Below are 14414 nucleotides of genomic sequence, written 5' to 3' on the forward strand. Positions count from 1 at the left end.
GGGTCCTCGAAATCCCAGCGTAGCTGCTAGCCAAATTTGCATGCATGAAAAATGTCCCGGACTGAAGGAGCTTCCCCAGAACTCTGCACTGAGTCAACCTGAATTCTGCATCACCAAGGTTTCTGACAGCTTTTCCCCAGAGGGCCAGGGTGGAATTTCGAGCTGGCTGGGTCTGAGGCCCTTCTCCAGGCAGATGGCGCCGGGACTTATGTCCAGTTTACACCGTAAATCAATGACCTGATCGGAGCTCAGCCTCCAGCCCAGGGGACTCTGACTGCTTCCAAGACTGGGGTCACCTCTTTGTGCAACAAAGCAGTCCCGCGATACTGTGCCAGAAGTTACACTTTTATTTAACATTTAGAGGATTAACATATAGTTACAAGGTCGATATGAGCCTTCCAATGGAAGCACTTTATTTGGTTTAATTCCATCTCTAGAGACAAATGGGCAATTCCAGAACCTTTACAATGGCAGTGGGCCGTTACAACACTGAAACGCCTCCGAAGTTTAGAATTAGTGCAACACACACTGATAAACCAAGAAGTTTAAAGGTGCTGGACACCAGGTTAAAATAGAATTCTGGATCACTTTTTAAAGTTTTTTTTTTTTTTTTTTCTTTTGATGATATAAGCACAGGAGGCAGAGCCATTAGGAAGTATGAAATTTGACTTCTCTGGAAAAATACTTAGCATCCACATAACCTTTTCATGTTCAGTAAACTTTTCCCCAGCAATTACAGATGTTACCAAAAGGGACTGAGGCCTCTGCACTAACCGCTGGAGAGACAGACTCCTCGAACCCCAAAGCTTCAGGGTGTTCATGATAAAAGCCCAAAGGAAAATCCCATCCCAGCTTACCATGCCTTTTTATTCTTTCCTATTCTGCAAAGGAAAAATTGGGTAAACGACAAGTTCCTCACTTTCTGTTTTTAAGTTATTTTCAGAGTACGTTCTTTAACAATGAGTCATTCTTACGGCGTAACAATATTCTAGCGTCGGTGGAGAAATGATGGTCAGTGGATATGAGGGAAGGCTGAGAAAGCACATGGCAGAGTCCACGTTTCTACTCTATGTGAACTGCTCATAATAATATATAGACGACTTCACAGTAGGATTCCCAGAGTAAATGATAAGTCTCAACTAGCCTATAATAACTTATTTTCTTGACTAAGCCCCAGCTGGTACAGCACTCCCCTTTCCCCGTAGCCACACAGACTGGCAGAGAAGCAAACACCGAGGTGAACATTGAAAAGCACTTCTTCGTTCTTTTTTGGACGCAGGTGGTACAGAGAAAAAGAAAGGCAGAGGGGACACAAGAGGACACAAGCATAGCCCATGTCAGGTTAAACAGACGTTTAAAAGAACAAATCCTGCAGCTTATACCTTTCCCCCTAATTCGGAAGGAGTTCATCTACCCTGACCCCTAATATGAAAGATGCAATGCACATGCATTCCCGAGGCTCTAGAATCTAATTTTTTTTTTCTTAAAAAAAAAAAAAAAAAAATTAGCATCCTTGTGGAGAGCGGGCAGCTTGACTTGGTGAAATTCAGAATTCCTGGAGACGCCTGATGGACAAACCCTATGTGGGGTTGCTGGGGCTGCACGGAGCAACCACGCGCCTGCTGGTTTGCAGGGACGCGGGTGGAGCCCAGACTCTTCCTGTCCTTTGGCATCCTGGCTTTGCCGTCATCTGCCAAGACAGTCTTGTGAGACTGAGGAGCCTGGGACAATGGGGCTGCCCCCTGGGTTAACAGAGGGGTCCCAGACGCTCACAGCTGCAGAGGCTCACTCTGGGGCGGAAGGAGTGAGAGGGGCCCAATGCCTGCTCCAACCTGAAGCCACTTCCTCTTCCCCTGCTCACACTTGGCGTTTGTTCCCTCGTGGTTTCCTGTCACCAAAGGTTGACTGAGCAGCTTTGAGGCTGGTGTGTGGTCAACCCTGGTTTGCTGAGAGGAACAATTTTCCTACCCCTGAACCAAGGCCTAACCCTCGGGACCCGTCCTGTCTGTACCGGTCCCTTCAGCTCCTGCCAGATTTCCTTGTCTTAGATTCGCAAGTGTGGCAAAGCAGCAAGGAGGCTCAAGGTGACCATCTAGTCACCAAAAGCCAAACAACAGGAAAGATGCCTGATGGCACCCTGGGGCTTCTGACGGGATCTTTGTTCACAGAAACCCACAGTCCAAGATTTCTCTTGACTGTTTCTGCACCAGGTAAGTAGAGAAGCTACGCTGCTCTAAGGCGTGAGCGGCCCACTGGGTACGGGACCTCATGTCTTCCTCAAAGATCCATGAGAGGAAGGAGATTCAGCTCAAAACACGATTAACTCTGCGTGGCCTGGAGAGCACACACTGAAATGTGGAAGCTGCAGCCACAGGATCACTTGGCGGACCACGAGAAGCACAGGGGCTTTGGTGATGACAGCACTGGAGTCCTAAGGCGCGGACTTTGGAATTCACAGAAAGGGGAGAGTCTTCCTTTGGCCAATGAGCTAATGCAGAGGCAAGACGCTCATTCACAACCCGCGGTCCTTATCAATGGGTGGCCAACGGGGAGAAGGTGGGCTGGGATGTTCCTTGACCCCATGAAAAGGGAGGGGACACAGGCAAGACAGCGGGACTGGCCTAAGAGCTGGAATTTGACTTCTGGTGTGGACTTTTCTAGGCCACTGAAGACAAGACCTCAAACAAAAACGTGTGTGTGTGTGTCCACCATGGACACTCAGGCCGTGAAACATTTCAAGGGCTGATCGTTTAGTACCTGGTGAGGGTCCATAGTCAGGAAAGGACCACCGAATACCCAATGGACTTGGGAAAAGATGAGTATTTTCTAACGTAAGGGACACATCAGTGACTTTTGGGCACCCAGTCCACCAGGCGCAGGCCTGACCCTCCTCGCCCAGATTCGGTTGTCTCGCCCGGAGACCAGTGGCAAAGTTTTCACGGAAAGGCACAGTGTGAATCGTGGACGGGCCGGGTTGCGCCAGGTGGACCGAGGTCGCGGGGCAGGGACGCCCTCCCCCTGCCAAGAGGCGGCCAGACTGGGCCAGGGGCGGAGCCGGGCTCTGAGGAACATGCTGCAAAAAGGAAAGAAAAGAAGAAAGCGAGCAGCTGCAGGTGGGGATGGATGTCAACTTCAGGCTGAGGGGCCCAGGGCCACACAGCAACCCAGGCCCAGGGCGTTCGCGGGCGCTCAGGCCTGTGGAGACAAGCAGACCGAAGGGTTTCTCCTGGGAAGGCTCCCCGAGGCTCTGGCTCCCGGAACCACCTTTAGCAATCTACAACACAAAAGACAGAGAAAGAAAAAGGCAGTTAGAGTGGAGGGCGGGCAGGTCAGGGGCGGGCACTCCGCCTCTCAGGCAGACTGCACCGCCCTGGACAGGGCGGGGGAGGGGGCATTTTTAGAGCACTTGGTTACCACAGGGCAAGTCTGAGATAAGGAACTTTCACGGTTTTATCTGCAGTCAGAGCAGCTAGTCTTTCCTTCCGGGGCAAGAGAAAGCACCCAGGAGACGGTGCACTCCCGCACGCCCCCAACTCATCTTTCTCATCAATTGAGCTCTGAGACAAAGAAAGAAACCAGCTTCCCAGAAAGATGTCAGGAGCCCAAGGACCCGGTTCTCTCTGTGACCGACACTCTTGGTTCCTTGGCAGTAAAAGGCAGCATCTTTGATGAAAAGGAAAACCTATTGCTCAGTAATAAACAGTGAAAGTTCTTCATCTGGGGGACAGAAGAGAAATGAGAGACAGACTCCCGAAGCCCACAGGCGCACACAGGGTGAGCAACAGAGAAGGTGCCATCATTTAACAAGGGGGAAAGGGCAGAATTTTTCTTTTTTTTAAAAAAAGCATTTGGCTAGAAAACTCCCCATTATTGAAGATGAGAGGGTTAAATGCTTGGATTACACAGAATTTCTTGGAGAGGTGAAAAATCATTTAAAATACACAACACTGAGAAAAATATAACGTTTATTAGAGAGGCAGATACGAGGGTACAGCTACAAGATGCCACACAGATTCTTTTCTCGGAGGATAAGGAAGAGAGAGGAAACAGTCATGTTGGCCGTATTTAAACAAAACTTACTCAGAACCCAAGTGTCTACAATAAACTCAAGTGTGGATCAGCCGGCAGGGGACCTAGCTACCAGTGAAACCGTCCTTCCGGCTCCCCCAGCGGTTACAAAAACAAAAAGGTCATTAGGCAGCAGAATCACCAATAAAACAAACAAATAAAAGAGTAAAACGTTAAAACAACGAATTCAAGTCATCCTTTTAGTTTTCCTATTGCAGTATATACAAATAGATTGGGGAAGGGGCAGTTATGGACATATTTCACAGAGAGCAATTAAAAAAAACAAAACTAAACCATAAAAGAGGACAGTCACAATTCAGTTGGCCAGTGGAACTTCCTCTAGTCTAACTATTTTGGCGGTTATTAAATAGTCACTTGGCAGACACCACACACATACACGAAAGTGCATGGGCATCACTGACGATAAGACCACTGCTCTTGAGTCGCAGGCATCGGAAAGCAGCAGCCCCACCCGGCTGCGCTGGGCTTAAAGGGAGGGCAGCGTTTGTGGGGCAGGCTGAACAGACTTATGAACAAGGTAGGGAAAGGAAAGAGTCTACATCCATTCTTAGCTTCTAAGTGTATCTCTGCATAAAAGGAGAAAACTTTATACACAAGCTGAGACTTCGCTACTTTTGACAGATTCACTGTTACAAGAACACAAAGTGTGCCTTGGGGGTGGAAATGGAAGTTCCCGAACTCTTTGGGAATTGTTTCAAGACTTCTGCTAATCCTTTGCACACTGACTTAGATGGACCTGAAACTAAAAAATATCTTCTGCTGTTGAGTCACTAGGACACAGATTCATCTGGTTGAAGGTACTGAGGCATACAAGCTAAAATAATGATCTAATTTATGTGCCCAAATCGCCCCACCCATTTCCAAAAGACAGTTGAGCTATTTCCTGAATTAGATTTGCACAGCTCTAAAGAGGAGGGGAATAAAAGCAAAATGAACAAACAAATAAATCAAAACTCAACCGACTTCATGGCATGCCATACTTTTCAAATCAAGTTTTAAAAAGCCTAATGTTGACTTGCCTCATTTTAAGACTTTTTTTTTCAGTGTCTAGTTTATTTTCTCCAATACTTCACAGTCTGGAAATGAGTTCATCCTGGGTTTTAATGTCTTACGTATTCACTTGGTTTACATGCCCAAGGCTGTGACCACCTACTGTTCATGAACTCCCCATGGGTTAAGGGCCACCAGATTTTCCTTGCTGTGGTAGTTAAAAGGAAGTGCTGAAATGATTCTCCTGAGAGATCTGGGGTCAGGATGGGTGGTTTTATTGATACTACAGCAGCAAAGGTATAATAATGCAAAAGAAATTTAAATGACAATTATACTAAAAAAATAAAATCGGGCTGGCCAGTGTCGGTTTCCTGTTTTTGATACTGGATCACGATTTTGTCAGATGTAACCACTTGGGGAAGCTGGATAAAGGGGATCTCTCTACTATCTTTGCAACTCCCTGACAATCTGTGATTATTTAAAAATTAAAAGTGTTTTAAAAATCAGGCAGTCATTAAGTAAAGGTTACTACATTCCATTTTGGTGGCCCTTAAAATGTTAGCTGCCCAGTCTTGTCCAACTCTGTGACCCCATGGACCATAGTCACCGAGTTCCTCTCCAGGCAAGAATAATGGAGAGGCCCTTGGGAAATGCAGAAGAACTTTCTGCTAGAATCTGCCACAGGCACCCATAACTCCTGCCAGGTCCTGGACCCCATAATGCATTGCTGTCAGTTTTAAAATCAGTTTTAAATTGACCCGATCTTCTAAAAGGAGTCCATAGTGTAGAAGCAAGGAGCTGATTTCCTGTTTAAAAGTAGGAAGGACATGAATAAATAATTTTCAAAGCCAAAAAAAAAGAGAATCTCAATCCTATACCTTTACTCTGACTCATTTTTAGCTGGTTCTCTGTGATCTCAGGGAAGATTCTAGACATAAGCACAACCATTGGGCATGTCCCCAGTTTCACTACCTAGCCTGCCAATTTAAAAATGCAAATCCCCATGTGACCCAGATTCTTTTAAGATGGTGAAACATTTTATTATATAATTAACCACTTTATGGTTATTATATAAAAGGATCTAGAAGTTCTAAAATGATTTTCAGTAAAATATACACTTTGGGTCTTAACAATGCCAACGATTAAAACAAACCAAAAGAACCTTAAAAAGTGATGTGCTGGGGTCTGTGTGTTGCTTACAAGGGTCTATTCACAACACCACCTGGGCACAAAAAACCTCCCACAGAACAGAATGAAGACAGTTGTTTTTACATAATTTATCTCAACAGCTCTAGCACGTCTGATCAACTCTGTCAACTGGCAAAAGAAAGATGAGTAGTCATATGTGAAAACCAACTGGTTGAAAGACCAAGTTTTCCATAATTCAATGGGTTGTCTAGGATCGTATCGACATAACCGGGTAGCATGGTGCTCTAACAATGATCTTAAACATGTTTAAGGAAATAGACACACTTTTGGTACCAACGCCATTCTTTACTTACGCTATTCTTTATTGATGACTTCCTCCAAAATGAATGACTGTAAAACTTAACGCAGTTCAGTTTATGAAGTTACCAAATGTAACATCTTAAGGTGGTTCACTTTCTGGCAGACACTAGTTATTAGTGAGAGCTGAAGTCTTCTGCACCCCTAGGACATGCATGGACTTTCAGATTCAGAAATATGAATCAGAAGCTAAAAGGCAACTTTTTGGTTATCTACAGTCGCTGCCCCAAGGAGAAATGTTTATCAGATTTCAAAGGACACCATTGTAAATTGGCAGTTGGCAGCTTTCCAGGGAAAATGTCATGAGCAAGTGACACTGAATTATCATCAAAACCAGCCCAGGAAATTCAGCTTGTGCCTAAAAGAAACACACACCATGATGCTCCCCATCCAGTCTTTTGAAGAACTGCCTGTAACAGGCATGATTGCGGGGAGAAACAACTCCAATTTTAAAGTTTTGTGGGTTTTTTTAAAGTTGTATTAAATATAAGTCTTAGCACCTTTGGCATTTTTGTCCAAATAGACTTCGACGTAGGAAGTGGGAACATAACCCTCTTCATCTTCATTTCTCCGAATTCGGGTCCACCCGTCGCCCTTGTCTTCCTCTATTACGTACAGCGTCTCTCCTTCAACTACTGAAATGGTTCCCTCATTCTGACCTGAAAAAGCAAAGTCAGAGTAGTTTAGGTTTCTTGTCAAACCCGGGTTTGGAGCAGACGGCGAGTCTTGCAGTGAAACAAGTGGAGAAAAGACGGACGCTCTCCTCCCGTCTGGAAGCTGCGTCGCTAGGACCCTTCTCTAAACTCCCCGTGGGAGCCCTCTCTCTCCTGCCTCCCAGAACAGGCGGCATCTCCCCCGGAGGAAATCTTAGGTCCTCTTCTCTACCCTCCCCTGAAGGTGCTCCTTTGGCATCAACGACACCTCTTTACACAGCATCTCCACTTTTCTTTCTCCCGTTCTGGTTCTTATCTGAGGCTTAGGTGCCACCATGCCTTCTCTCTGAAGTCCATTTCCACCCTGATGGTGCCTGGGCATCTGGGACACAATTCGGGTGAACCTGGGCTCACTGTCTGGCCTCCCAAACTAGATCCTCCTCCCACTTTCCCATTTCAGCGGACATCTCCATCGTCCCAGGAGCACAGCTTCAGGGATCAGCTGTGGGTTCCTCCCCGCTTCGTTTCCAACTTCCAATCAGCCGCGCATCTGAGCGTGTTATTGGCTGCAGCATCTCTACGTCCATCTGTCTCCTAATCAAGGCCCCCAATACCATTCACTAAGATAATTTCAAAAGACTAGTCACCACCGCCCAAGCAGTGTCCCGAAAGGCAGACTGCTTAGGGGGCTGTTAATAGCAGTAACTGTGGATGCAGGGGGAGAGGGATGGTGTGGACCTGAAGTTACACTGGGAGCACTGAACCTCGGGCTTCTCTTCTTTGTTTTGTCACAGTGAACATTTAGTTTATCGAAGGCTCTAAAAGTCCTACAGTAAAGGGAATTTCCTGGCAGTCCAGTGGTTAGGACTCTGCCCTTCCACGGGGCATGGGTTTGATCGCTGATTGGAGAACTCAGATCCTGCAAATCAAAGAGGCAAGGATGAAAAAAAAAGCCTTATAGCAAAGAAGTTCATTTATCCCAGGGTTTCTGAAAACGATCTGAGCTCCAATTCCTTCTTTCACAGCATCCTTCCCAGCATCCTGCAGGACGCTGTTTCAAGGCTCATCAGTTTGGGAACCATGAGGTTAGGCGTCCTAAGCATTTGCCCTGTCTTCTAACTGATAGCACACGTATGAGAATAAATGTCTATGGTACAGACATTACAGTAAATGTCTGCTTGTGTCAACAACCTGCTCAAATACTTTCTGGAGGGCCTGATGTTTGCCAGATAACATACAAGTGTTTCTCTTACCCATCCTCCACACTGGCCCCAGACCCCTCCTCGTCTTATATTCCACTATTACTCCTAAGACACCTGAGCTCCAGGCGCACAAACCCCGTGCCTTTCCTGCTCCATGCTTGGCAGTGCCTGTGCCTCTGACACCCTGCAGCATGGTGAGTTCAGTGGATAAGAATCCAGCTGCCAATGCAGGGGACACGGGTTCGATCCCTAGTCTGGGAAGATTCCACATGCCACAGAGGGGCTAAGCTTGTGCGCCACAACTATTGAGCTTGTTGCTCTAGAGCCCGAGAGCTGCAACTACTGAAGCTCGTGCCCTCTAGAACCAGTGCCCCACCAGAGAAGCCAGCGCGATGAGAAGCCCTTGCACCAAAACGAGAGAGGAGCCCCCGCTCGCCACAACCAGAGAAAGCCTGTATGCGGCTGTGAAGACCCAGCACAGCCAAAAATAAAAATAAATACATCCCCTCAGGGAAGGGGTCATATCCTCGTGTGGACCCCCCATCACTCCGTCCCCCTCTTCTGCTGAACCTCCTCTGCTTTATTTCCTCCCAGGGCGGATGCCAGACCACACCACCTGCCTCCCACGCTTTCAGGGGTCTTTGCAAGACAGGAGCTCCCTAAGTATTGAAGGTGTGGATGATATAATCATTATTCCATACTACCTGCTGCAATTAAGCTCACCGAAAGTTGGTCAACAGTCCAGACCCAAAGGCAAAATACACAGCGCTCAAACAGAAAGAAATCAGAATCACAGATACTACAGGCAGAACGAAAGAGGAAGAGAGGAAGGTTCTGAAGGAAGGTTCATTTGAAGCCTCTTCCTGAAAGGAAGGTTCTGAAGGCTTCAAAAGAAAGTCTGACCACAGAAAGAGAAGAGGGACCTAGACAGTTGGTGTTACCTTCAAACGTGTAGAGGGCTTTACATGTCCCTATGGCAGGAAGAGGCTCCTCGTCGTCAAACTCGTCATCAAAGTCTGTGGCCAGCACCTTGACCTCACTCTCCTGACTCTGCTCCTCTGTGTAACTGCCATCGGGGCTGCTCAAGAAAGCAAAACACACAGCAACTATAGCAACTGACCCCAGCAAGCGCTCGAATGCAGCCCCTGCGAGAGCCAAGTGCTGGCAATTCCGGAGCGTTGTAACCAGGGACCGCCCCTCACCCCGCAGGCTCCAGCACCATCCGCGGGGCATCAGACAGCTGCACTGTGGGGAAAACCACAGGCCAGTCATGACAGACGCATGGAACCTGACAAGGACCTTGTGCTTGTCTCTGATTCCAGAATCGGGCAGTAAACACAAAGCCAAAAACAAACAAACAAACAAAAAGCCCCAAGCAGGCGCCGTACAGATACTGTACCTCTCCCGATCCTGCGCGCAGTTGTTGACGGAGGGGGCGTTCTGCGCCTCGTACATCCCACTCTGCCGACGGGCCTGGTCGCTGCGGGCTGGGAGTCGGCCTTCCACCTCGGCCAGCCAGGCCTGCAAAGAGAAATCAGGAAAGACTCTGGTCTGAGCTCAGCTGAGGGCCGGACCAAGCAGGGTTCAGGCCCCCAGTCTGGGCTTCTGATTGGTCATTGAAGCCGACTGAAGAAGGACCACGTGGCAGGGGTGAGGAGCCTCCAGTCTGTTTGCCTTGACTGTATACACATACTTGAAGGCAAAGTTGGAGGCGTGTGAGCAGACTTACATTTAACCATTGCTTATAAAGTGGCAGAAAGACACCGGCCTGTCTTAAACTCTCGGGCTTTCATTCATTCATTTATTGCCCGGCATGTGGGGTCTTAGGGCTTCCCTCATAGCTCAGCGGTAAAGAATCCGCCTGCCAATGCAGGAGACACGGGTTCAATCCCTGGGTGGGGAAAGACCCCTGGAAGAGGGTATGGCAGCCCACTCTAGTATTCCTGCCTGGGAAACATTATGGACAGAGGAGCCTGGTGGGCTATGGTCCACGGGGTCACAAAAGAGTCAGACATGACTGAGTGACTAACAACAACAATATGAGATCTTAGTTCCCAGGCCAGAGATTGAACCCATGTCTGCATCCCTGCACTGGAGTCTCCGCCACTGGACCACCAGCAAAGTCCCCACGACTCTCGGGCTTTTTAAGCAGCTGTGTGACTTCTGATAAGTCGCATCTAGTTCCCCCGGTTCCAAAAATTCTGTGACTGTGATGTCACACTGGGAACCATGAGGGTCCTGCCACACTTAAGCAGTGACTCAGTTTAAAAGCCACACTTCCCTTTTATCTGCCCCCCCCACCGCCTTAGGAATGTAGTATTTTTTATAATAGTGAAGAAACCTTGTATACAGGAAATCAAAGTAGATCACATTTTCTTCAGCAACCTTTGAAATAGTGTAAAAATGGCAAAAGAATCCAAATGACCAGAAAAGGACATTTCTAGGTTCTAAAATCTCAACCAATAACAACTTACTGACAGATTCTAGAAAGAATGAGAAAATGTCATATGTGGCTTTTCATGGCTGGAAATAATCTATTTTCATCAGAATTATCAGTTAGTAATTTATTTTTCTAGTCTTTACGTTTTAGGGGTGGGGGGAGAAGCCTTTTGTTCACAGCTTGAAAGATTCATTATCTGTGTTTCTTCTTCAAGTCTCGTGTGTGTTTCCTACTGGTTTTCATCTTTTGATAATGGGTCCTTAAAAACGACTATAACATATGTCGATGGTTTCCCCCCACAACCCAGAAATAAACCCTGTATTTATGATTAATTGGCCTGTAACAGCCAGTTACAAGCTGTCTTGAACAGCCAAGACAGTTCAAGGAGAGAAAAGGTCTTTTTGACAAATGGTGCTGGGACAACTGAAAAAGAATGACTCCGGACCTGTACTTTTAACCGTGTACAAAAATTAACTCAAAACGAACCAAACAAACAGAAAAGGGAAAACTACAACATTTACAAGAAAACATAAGCGTAAGGGTTTGTGACCTTGGATTAGGTGCTGGTTACTTAGTTATGGCACCAAAAGCGCAACTGATAAAGAGAAAAAAAACCTGATAAATTGATTTCATCAAAATTAAAATGATTTGGCAGTTCCCTGGCAGTCCAGTGGTTAGTACTCAGTGCTTCAATAGCCGGGGCCCCGGTTCAAGCCCTGGTCAGGGAACCAAGATCCTGAAAGATGTGTGGTATGGTCAAAAAAAAAAAACACAAAAACTTTTGTGCTTCAAAGGCCATCTTGAAGAGAGTAGAAAAGCAATCCACAGAATGGAAAAAAATATCTGCAAATCATAGATATGAAAAGGAATTCACATCCAGAATATATTTTGAAAATGTTGACACTGATACCAAAGCCAGACAAAGACCCTGCAAGACAATTACAAATATTAATGGCTTTCTTAAATTTGTCGTTCTGATTCACTGAGATGATGGACAACTGTATACTCCCCAATTATACCCACTGTCGACACAAGGTGAGACAAACCAACTTGAGTGAATTTAAGTGAAACACTTAAATGAAAACCAAAAAACACCCGTATATAACTATCACCTTAAACAGTGTCCCCTTTAAGGGACACCACTAAAACAGGACACCCTGAAAAGCAGAACAGCAAATGGATGACAGTCTCTTTTTCCTTTCATCATAACTCGTGGAACACCTGACTTTTCCCACTGCATCCCTCACAGGGAAAGAAACGCTGGTGCTCTACAGCCTCATCGTCCCATGACCCCACACCTACTTCTGTTTCTTTCCTTTATTTTTTTTTCCCCCAACAAAACTTTTCCACAACAGCTTTTTCCTACCTCGAATTTCTGGGTCTCTAGTCTCAGTTTGTCTATATTTTGGCTGACTTCCGCTAATTTGTGATCCAAACTGGTGGGGTCTCCCATTTGCGGATTCTTTAGGTAGACATCTTTCATTTTTGTGATGGCGTCTCTGAAAAAGAGAAGGGGCAGAACATGGTCAAGTTAATGCCACTGTTAGATTTAGAGCAAATGACTCCCTGCCAGGCAGGGGACTGGGCAGTAGGGTGGACAACTTTGCTGAACGTCAGCAAAAGAAACTCTACACTAACCACCCAACACAAGACCAATGACACCAATTGCATTGCGAGTCACAGGAAATAGTTTAACCAAAATATAGAAATAAGTGGAAGAGAATTTCTATGTCTTCACTACCCCTCCACCTGCCTGCTTGCCTCTGAGCCCACACATCCTGCTGCCACTTGATGGGTGCCATGAACCATCTGTTCTCTGTAGGAGCCTTCTACCCACTTGCCCTCCCAGTCCACATACCCTGTTCTATCTTTTATACACACACACACACACACACACACACACACAGGCCACGCTGTGTGGCATGTGGGATCTTATTTCTCTCATTGCTGTTCAGTCGCTAAGGGGTGTCTGACTCTTTGCAACCCCATGGACTGCAGTGTGCCAAGCTTCCCTGTCCTTTACCATCTCCCAGAGTTTGCTCAAACTCATGTCCATTGAGTCAGTGACAATATCTAACCATTTCATCCTCTGCCACCCCCTTCTCCTTTTGCCCTCAATCTTTCCCAGCATCAAGGTCTTTTCCAATGAGTCAGCTCTTCACATCAGGTGGCAAGGTATTGGAGCTTCAGCTGTAGCATCAGTCCTTCCAATGAACATTCAGGGTTGATTTCCTTTAGGATTGACTGGTTTGGTCTTGCTGACTTGACCATGGGTTGAACCTGGGTCCCAAACATTGGACGCTCAGAGTCTTAAACCACTGAACCACTGGGCAAGTCCCATCACTCTACTTTCTTTTATTTCCACTGCATGTATTGCTTCCCAACATTACATATCTTGTTATTATGCTTATTGCTTATTGTCTATCTCTTCCTCCTAGAACAGCAGCTCTCTGAGAAGCTCTCAGGGCTCAAGCCCTTTGGTAACATGATACACCCCCAGTGGCCAGACCACACCTGGCATACAACAGATGCTCAACAAGTACATGACCTTCCCAGGTAGCACAGTGGCAAAGAATCCGTCTGCCAATGCAGGAGACACAAGAGATGTGGGACAGACTGTACGGTCATCCACAGGTTCACGAGTCATCTCTTTACTTCATGACCTGTACCTCCAACTACTGCCCTATTTCTCAGTAAAACTTCTCAAAAGAGGTGTTTGAAGTCATTATCTCCCATTCCTCTCCTCCAGATCTCTCCAGAGGTTTATCATTTTTATTAATCTTTTCAAGGAACCAGCTTTTGGATCTGTTCATCCTCTCTGTTGAATATGTGATTCTATTTCATTAGTTGGTACCCTTTCCTTTAGTATTTATTTCCTTTTTTCTATCTTCTTTGGTTCAATTTGTTTCTAATATGTATTGAAAGCTGTCAATTTCCCTTTGTGAGCATTGGCTTTAATGACATCCCCAAATGTAGGTGGAGAATGTGTGTTAAGGTTAAGTTCTGTTTCACATATTTTCTAATATCTATGATGATTTCTTCTTTAATCTATGTGTTACTTAGAGCTACATTCTTTCCTTTTCTAAAGCAGTAAAAACAGATTTTATTCAAAACTAATTACAATTGGGGGAAAGAGGAGAGTGAAAAAGCTGACTCGAAACTCAACATTCAAAAAACTAAGATCATGGCAGCTGGTCGCATCATTTCATGGCAAATAGAAGGGGAAAAAGTGGAAGCAGTGACAGCCTTTATTTTCCTGGGCTCCAGAATCACTATGGCTGGTGACTGCAGCCATGAAATTAAAAGACGCTTACTCCCTGGAAGGAAAGCTATGACAAACCTAGACAGCATATTAAAAAGCAGAGACATCACTTTGCCAACAAAGGTCCGTATAGTTAAAGTTATGATTTTTCCAGTAGTCATATGAGAGTTGGACAGTATAGAAGGATGAGCACTGAAGAACTGATGCTTTTGAATTGTGGTGCTGGAGAAGATTCTCGAGAGTTCCTTGGACTGCGAAGAGATCAAGCCAGT

General features: G+C 46.0%; 1 protein-coding gene across 13 annotated transcripts in view; it reads right to left on the reverse strand.

Moving 5' to 3' along the window:
* Nucleotides 1–324: 324 nt before the first annotated feature.
* FNBP1 (formin binding protein 1) overlaps nucleotides 325–14414 on the reverse strand; it is a 135434-nt gene continuing 121344 nt past the window's right edge. For 4 of the 13 annotated variants that reach the window (XM_024998980.2, XM_024998970.2, XM_024998966.2 and 1 more), the window contains 5 exons: nucleotides 12247–12379; nucleotides 9840–9961; nucleotides 9382–9518; nucleotides 7086–7244; nucleotides 325–3274 (listed from right to left, as the gene is read on the reverse strand). In XM_024998980.2, coding sequence (XP_024854748.1) covers nucleotides 3267–3274; nucleotides 7086–7244; nucleotides 9382–9518; nucleotides 9840–9961; nucleotides 12247–12379 — 559 coding nt within the window. In that variant the 3' untranslated portion in view covers nucleotides 325–3266. Of the gene's footprint in view, nucleotides 3275–3948; nucleotides 7245–9381; nucleotides 9522–9839; nucleotides 9962–12246; nucleotides 12380–14414 lie in introns of those variants that run through there. The other 9 variants (XM_024998979.2, XM_024998976.2, XM_024998969.2 and 6 more) reach the window with 3 other exon arrangements.

This window comes from Bos taurus, chromosome 11 (assembly GCF_002263795.3).
Source record: "Bos taurus isolate L1 Dominette 01449 registration number 42190680 breed Hereford chromosome 11, ARS-UCD2.0, whole genome shotgun sequence".
NCBI classification, from domain to species: domain Eukaryota; kingdom Metazoa; phylum Chordata; class Mammalia; order Artiodactyla; family Bovidae; genus Bos; species Bos taurus.